The sequence below is a fragment of the Pyrus communis genome, chromosome 10, assembly GCF_963583255.1.
Source record: "Pyrus communis chromosome 10, drPyrComm1.1, whole genome shotgun sequence".
Lineage (NCBI taxonomy): Eukaryota > Viridiplantae > Streptophyta > Magnoliopsida > Rosales > Rosaceae > Pyrus > Pyrus communis.
In genome coordinates this window covers 22756427-22763900 of record NC_084812.1, presented here as the reverse complement: position 1 = coordinate 22763900, position 7474 = coordinate 22756427, and the positions used below count along the sequence as shown (strand labels likewise).

At 38.1% G+C, this 7474-nt stretch overlaps 2 protein-coding genes across 2 annotated transcripts; one reads left to right on the top strand and one right to left on the bottom strand.

Moving 5' to 3' along the window:
* Positions 1-1189, top strand: LOC137748872 (uncharacterized). The gene is made up of 2 exons (XM_068489059.1): positions 1-493; positions 571-1189. The coding sequence occupies exons 1-2, from the start codon at positions 131-133 to the stop codon at positions 1057-1059; spliced, it is 852 nt and encodes a 283-aa protein (XP_068345160.1). The 5' UTR covers positions 1-130; the 3' UTR covers positions 1060-1189.
* Positions 1190-3652: 2463 nt separating this feature from the next.
* LOC137748975 (G-type lectin S-receptor-like serine/threonine-protein kinase At1g11410) lies at positions 3653-7277 on the bottom strand. Its single transcript, XM_068489160.1, has 7 exons — positions 5840-7277; positions 5454-5576; positions 4987-5159; positions 4644-4854; positions 4319-4556; positions 4043-4196; positions 3653-3960 (listed from the first exon to the last, which is right to left on the bottom strand). Exons 1-7 carry the CDS (start codon positions 7140-7142, stop codon positions 3655-3657), a joined length of 2508 nt encoding a protein of 835 aa, XP_068345261.1. The 5' UTR covers positions 7143-7277; the 3' UTR covers positions 3653-3654.
* Between the last annotated feature and the right edge of the window lie 197 nt (positions 7278-7474).

Genomic DNA, 7474 nt, shown 5'->3' with positions numbered 1-7474 from the left:
GAGAGAGAGAGAGAGAGAGAGAGAGAGAGAGAGAGTAGTTTAGAACAAATTAAGACTGATTAAATAGCTAGAAAGTGTCCTCTAATCCACCATTAGCTGTTCGATTACAGGAGTTTGGTTAAGATTAACTATGGTGATGAGTAGTATGTCGATAATCTCGGCACTTATTTTCCCACCACCTCCTTCTATTTTCATGACAGCAATGTCAGTGATTAGCTTCACGTCATTAGCAAATGCTGGGATTTCAGAGATCAGAGGAAAGCACATGCAGTATTCCAAGTTCTGGAATTTCAATAATCCTCAAAATTTTGCACCAAAACTTGAAAAGCAACAAGAAGTAGTAACATTGTCCGGTAGAGCAGGCATGCTCGTTGCTTATACTCCCGCCTTCGTCGCTGCTGTCACATCCTTGCTGTTTTTTCCCCATCACGATGTCAGATCTCTACTGCTCTCTTCAGCTCTAACCCTTCATTTTCTCAAAAGGATTCTTGAGGTACGTACATACGTAATGTGTATATGTGTGTAATATATACATATATATAATATATGTATGTGCATGTACATGTATAGGTTCAATTTATTCACAAGTATAGTGGAGGAATGGGCGTTGATACAGCAATTCCGATCTGTCTGAGTTATTTGTTGTCGACTGGAAGCATGATTTATGGTCAACACCTAAGCAGCCAAGTGCTAGGGTTTCCAGAGCCGGCAATTGATTTGAAGAGCGCCGGCATCGTCTTGTTTGTAATAGGAATTTCTGGCAACTTGTACCATCACTACCTTCTTTCGAAGATGAGGTCGAAGCCAGGTGAAGAGAAGGAGTACAAGATTCCCAATGGTGGTTTGTTTGAGCTTGTTATATGCCCTCACTATCTCTTTGAAATCACAACATTTCTTGGGGTTTCTTTCATTTCTCAGACTCTCTACGCCTTCTCCTTCACCGCGGGAACCGCCCTCTACTTGGCCGGAAGGAGCTATGCTACCAGGAATTGGTATCGTTTCAAGTTTAAAGATCATTTTCCCAATACTCTTAAGGCTCTCATTCCATATGTTTTCTAATTAAATTCATGAGTAAATAATTTTTTGATGAGTATTGTTGGCGCACAAAATTGGATCAATCTTGGACCAACTTAGATATAATTGCAAATTCCACAAATACACAAGAACACAATGATATATTATGGTTCACCTCGAGTTGAGACTACATCCACGTTGATGCAGTTTTTGTTTCTACTATGTAAATGTAGGTTACATTGGACAAGGATGCTTGTTTTTTAAGAGAGTAAAGTGGTTAGTGGAGATGTCACTGTGCAAATTTGATATAAAATCATTCCAATTGAAGTGTTATTTGTTGACTAAATTTGAAGTCTTTGTGATTAGGAGTTAAATTTGATATCAACGCCGAACTTATTTTTGATTAGTTTAATTGTGAATCTCTTATTACACTAGCATTTCAGCCAATAAAAATTGTATAACAATTTTTTTTTTAAATAAATGTAACCATTTAAAACCCTACATTAATAAGAAAATAATATTTGGCAATTTGGTTGGAGAAAAATAAAATTTGACGTAAGACTTCAAACCAATTATAATTTGACACTTCCATTGGAGATGGTCTAAGGGGTTGTTTTATTGTCATCTCATGTATTGTTGAATACAAAATATCTTATCTTAATATGCAACTGGCGGATTATATTGGTATATACGACATGCCTTGGTATTTGCGGCCTTCTCTTTTAAGGCAGTGCGCCATGGTTTTTAACTGGACTTGGAAAATGGATTGTGTTTGTTGTGTATGTTGTGTCATACTCATTTTCTTAACCGATATTGTCGTCTCAAATTCGTTATCTTAGCATGTTTGTAACATGTGACCTGATAACGATCAACTCGTTAATTGATTGACTTCGAACCTGTTATTTTCATGTCGTTTCGTGTTGGGTTAACAGGTCATACAAGAAATTGTTGTGCCTATTGTCTAGACTTGAAAAAAACAAGCCGTGTTGCCGTTTTCGTACCATACCTGTTATCTTAACAGGTTCCGAATGGTGACCCGATAATGACCAAATTCGTTAATGGGTTGAATCAAAGTCTGTTATTTTTGCGTCGATTCGTATCAGATTAACAAGTCGTGTAAGAAATTGTCGGGCTTCATTCAAACCGTCCTCCTCACTTTAGTCTAAACTAGTACATATATATATATATATATATATATATATATATATATGTGTGTGTGTGTGTGTGTGTGTGTGTGTGTGTGTGTGTGTGTGTGCATATATATATTGTGGAACATGTCGGATAATCTTATGCCCTTCTTTAACGAGCTTCTATTTCTGTACATGTCACATCATTTATAGAACTAGCTCCTTCAATACTCGTTGATGGATCTACTCTAGTACAACCCCTCCTCAACAAAAATGTAGGTTGTGTTGGGGAAGGAAATGTTGCCTCGTTACCTAGCATGAAAACAACCGCCGACATGGTTGGCCGGTCAGCAGAAAAATTAGATATGATTGCAAATTCCACAAATACACAAGAACACAATGATATATCATGGTTCACCTCGAGTTGAGACTACATCCACGTTGATGCAGGTTATGTTTCTACTATGTAAATGTAGGTTACATTGGACAAGGATGTTTGTTTCTTTTAAGAAAGTAAAGTGGTTAGTGGAGATGTCACTGTCCAAATTTGATATAAAATCCTTCCAATTGAAGTGTTATTTGCTGACTAAATTTAAAGTCTTTGTGATTAGGAGTTAAATTTGATATCAACGCCAAATTTATTTTTGATTAGTTTAATTGTGAATCTCTTATTACACTAGCATTTCAGCCAATAAAAATTGTATAACAATTTTTTTTTTAATAAATGTAACCATTTAAAACCCTACATTAATAAGAAAATGATACTTGGCAATTTGGTTGGAGAAACATAAAATTTGACGTAAGATTTCAGACCAATTATAATTTGACACTTCCATTGGAGATGGTCTAAGGGGTTGTTTTATTGTCATCTCATGTATTGTTGAATACAAAATATCTTATCTTAATATGCAACTGGTGGATTATATTGGTATGTACGACATGCCTTGGTATTTGCGGCCTTTTCTTTTAAGGCAGTGCGTCATGGTTTTAAACTGGACTTGGAAAATGGATTGTGTTTGTTGTGTATGTTGTGTCATACTCATTTTCTTAACCGATTTTGTCGTCTCAAATTCGTTATCTTAGCATGTTTGTAACATGTGACCTGATAACGAACCAACTCGTTAATAGATTGACTTAGAACCTGTTATTTTCATGTCGTTTCGTGTTGGGTTAACAGGTCATACAAGAACTTATCATGCCTATTGTCTAGACTTGAAAAAACAAGCCGTCTTGTCGTTTTCGTACCATACCTGTTATCTTAACAGGTTCCGGATGGTGACCTGATAATGACCAAATTCGTTAATGGGTTAAATCAAAGTCTGTTATTTTTGCATCAATTCGTATCAAATTAACAAGTCGTGCAAGAAATTGTCAAGCCTAATTCAAACCGTCCTCCTCACTTTAGTCTAAACTAGTACACACACACACACATATATATATATATGTGTGTGTGTGTGTGTGTGTGTGTACATATATATATTGTGGAACATGTCGGATAGTCCTACGCTCTTCTTTAACGAGCTTCTATTTCTGTACATGTCACATCATTTATAGAACTAGCTCCTTCAGTACTCGTTGATGGATCTACTCTAGTACAACCCATCCTCAACAAAAATGCAGGTTGTGTTGGGGAAGGAACTGTTGCCTCGTTACCTAGCATGAAAACAACTGCCGACATGGTTGGCCGGTCAGCAGCAAACTCTTGCACACATAAGAGGCCAATTTGGATGCATCTCGCAACTTCGTTGACATGGTACGATTCGCCTATGGATGGATCAACGATTTCCAAGGCATTGCCTTCTCTCCACAAGTCCCAAACCTAAAAGAGTTTTGAAAAAATCAACCAAGCATGAATAAAGTAGGGAAAATCATTGTTTACAAATAGGTTATAGTTAGCTTACATATCCAACCAAATTTGAGTGGGGATATTTTTTGTGGTAGTAACCAGAATTCCTTCTGCCAGTTATGATTTCTAGCAGTAAAACACCAAAACTGTACACATCAGATTTTACTGAAAAAATTCCTTCCATTGCATACTCCGGTGACATATAACCACTGCATCAGTATAAAGAGATCATGGTGAGACTTGTACTCGGAAGGTGGAACTATTAACCTATTATTTTGGTAAGTTCTAGCCAATTTATATCTTCAATTTTGATGAAATTTAATTAACTTACTATGTTCCGACCACACGATGTGTATTTCCTTCACATTGGTCCCTTAGAAATATTCTTGCCATACCAAAATCTGCTATTTTAGGGCTCATAGATGCATCCAGTAGAATATTACTGGCCTTTAGATCTCTATGGATAATCCTTAATCTCGAATCTTGATGAAGATATAAAATCCCTCTAGCAATCCCACAGATAATCTCAAAGCGTTTTGTCCAATCTAAAAGATTTTTTTTCGTTTCATCTGAATACATTAAGAAGTTGAAAGCAAATCAATTCTTGTTAACTTTAGTTTCAAAACGAAATTAAAGGAAAAAATAAGAAGACGTACCAAAAATAAAAGAGTCCAAACTTTTGTTTGGTACGTATTCATAGATTAGCATCTTCTCTTCATCTTCAACGCAACAACCTATAATCTTGACAAGGTTCCTGTGTTGGAGTTTCGCAATTATCACAACTTCATTCTTAAACTCTTCAATTCCTTGACCAGAATTCTTCGATAGTCGTTTCACCGCTATTTCCTTTCCATTATGAAGTACACCCTGGAATTATAATCCAAGCACTTATGTTACCATTCATTTTTGAAGGTATCAAACATGAATTGCATGTTTGTTGCAAGCTTCTATGTTAACCTGAAGTTATGCATCATTCGGAAAATTATAGAAGCTAACTACCTTATAGACTGAGCCAAAACCTCCTTTCCCAAGCTTGTTCGCTACAGAGAAATTGTCTGTGGCGGCTGCGACGGTTGTTTGATCAAAGAATTGTAATTCTGAGTTTATTTTACTTTGATCATCGAGATCTGTTCTATCTTCCATGAAAAACATATTTTTTCTCTGCCTGCCTGCTGTCATGAAATACATAATTAAAAAACAATGCAATGTTATAGCCTTTTGGTCATAAACAATCAGTATTGCACGACACTACAAGAAAACTTACAATAACCGTTGGCATTAGTTGTACAGAATAGAGTGAGTAAAAGCCCTCATAGTATACCCGCCCAGTAGCCACTAGTAAGTCTTTTACCATCTCAATTCTTACAACTAATATTAGAGACTGTAGTCGTTTATTGTAGTGTTGATGTAATAGAGACCGACACAAGAGGGATACTAATTAAGATAGAGAAGCAAAATTTATTTACCTTTGCTCTTCCTCCTTACCAACCAACACAAAAGAAAAACCAGGCCAAGGAACGCAAGAGCGGATAAAAGTGAAATTGCCAGCCTTGCCTTCTTGCTAATTACAGAACCATTTGCAAATTGAGCTACAAGGATATAAAATAAAAATAAAAAACCAACGAATTCAACAGTTGTGAACTGTAAACAGTAGCAAATCACTATAAAAAATAAAGGAAAATTATGGGGTTTTATCATGTGCGAGATAATTGTAGGATGTAATTAGCCAGGCGGATCATGGCAAAGTACAGCCGGGCAACTACTATCCAACAAGATTTGTCTTGTATTAGAGAAATTACGGTAGAAAATGTACAATACAAAATATTGCGAGAATGAAAAATAAAGTGACTACCTAGAGTAACTGCATCAACTCGTACATACAAGTCCTGCCCAACATTTGAAAAAGTTCTTGTGTCTATCAAGTCCCCGTACCACGTCACGCAACCCTTCCCTCCTCCCCTTTCATCTGCACGCGCGTATGCCATGCAAGAACAATTCTTCATGCACTCTTGCTCACACCCTTCCAGACTCAAACTCATATTCACACGTGCCGTAGATGAGTCGGGTACCTTCGCACGTGCCACCTTAACAAACCCTTCCCCTTTTTGGCATGTAGACGCTCCCAATTTTCTCAGGCATCCACCCAATCCATCTCTGAGATACCAATCCTGGGGGGACTTGGGTTCAAATCCGGGCAGACAAAGGCAAGAGAAGTTGTAATTACTGTATGGGTCGCAGTTACCATTTGGACCACACTGTCCATAGTAGTCACACCACTCACTAGGGCTAGAGCTTACTTCGATCCATTTGTTTTCTTGATCTCGCCATACGAACCGTTTAACAATTCCCGATTCATCTAGCACCCCCCTTGTGAATACTGAGCCATTTGGAACAGTAAACACCATATACATCTCATCTTTATTGTTCACAAAGCTGCGGACACTATTAATTGTAAATTCGGGGACCCCGCTAAATCTCTGGCCGGTCCAAGTTCCGCCTCGAAACCATTTGGTTTGACCCTTGAAAAGCATCAACTGCGGAAACCCGGTTGGGTCAATCTCATACGAAAAATTCCCTGATCCGGGATCCTCCTGGGACTTCCGAGATGTTAAGCGCCTGTTCAGCCCTGACCGCCGGTTCAGCCCAATCTTCATTAATGGAAGCAGTGTATCTGAGGGGTAATCAAAGCCTTGCCACAGCACCCTTGGGCTACTACCATTGTTCTCAAGCAATACAAGATTTCCCGTATCCAAAAGTTTGGCTATTACGGAATTGTTTGGCGAAGAGACTGTGACATTAGCAGACCAAAGAGCGGTATTTTGGTCCTTCCCATAAATGACCAGGCCTCCATGATCTCCATGAATAGCTAGGAGCCCAGTTCCAGCAATTGGAGTTATGGGGTTGTCTCTGTTTGCAATCCAGACGATTGTTTGGATTGGAATATTGTTGTACCAAACTCCGATGTAACGGTTATGTGAATTGCCTGGGCTAAAAAACCCTAGTGCAAAGATTTTAGTGGCGGAGAGAAGAACGTCGTCATATCTTAGGGGTTGGTTTGGTGTAATGGCGTCTAGGGCAACAGAAATGGAGGAGGGAGGAATCACAAGGAAGCTAAGCAATCTAATTATGACAAAAAAGAATTTAGTAGAATTCATGGTTAGTTTCTCAGGGGTTGATTAAATGCTAAAAAGGTTGCTTCTTTTAATGGCAAGCAGAAACAAAAAGCCCGAAATGTTGGATTTTATTTTTCTCTGGAGATTGCGCAACGCTAAAGGCTTCCAGTTGTTGGATTCACACGCGAATTCCTTTCGTACATGTCGAAATCTCCACTTCATTAATTCTGACCACACCCCAGTTGTATCCAGTAGATTGATAAGGACAATTTTCTAATTGACGTTTCTGTGCATGCGAATGAACGGCAGAGCTAACTAACTTGGCTCCGAAAGGGACCAATTTGGAAAGTTCTAGGATTTTTTATTTGGCGTGC

Coding starts and splice junctions, on each gene's coding strand:
- LOC137748975 (XM_068489160.1), bottom strand. CDS start 7,142: ATGAATTCTACTAAATTCTTTTTTGTCATAATTAGATTGCTTAGCTTC. Junction 5,160..5,453: donor GGTAAGGAGGAAGAGCAAAG/GTAAATAAATTT, acceptor ATTTCATGACAG/CAGGCAGGCAGAGAAAAAAT. Junction 4,557..4,643: donor TTTGGACTCTTTTATTTTTG/GTACGTCTTCTT, acceptor TAATGTATTCAG/ATGAAACGAAAAAAAATCTT.
- LOC137748872 (XM_068489059.1), top strand. CDS start 131: ATGGTGATGAGTAGTATGTCGATAATCTCGGCACTTATTTTCCCACCA. Junction 494..570: donor TTCTCAAAAGGATTCTTGAG/GTACGTACATAC, acceptor GTACATGTATAG/GTTCAATTTATTCACAAGTA.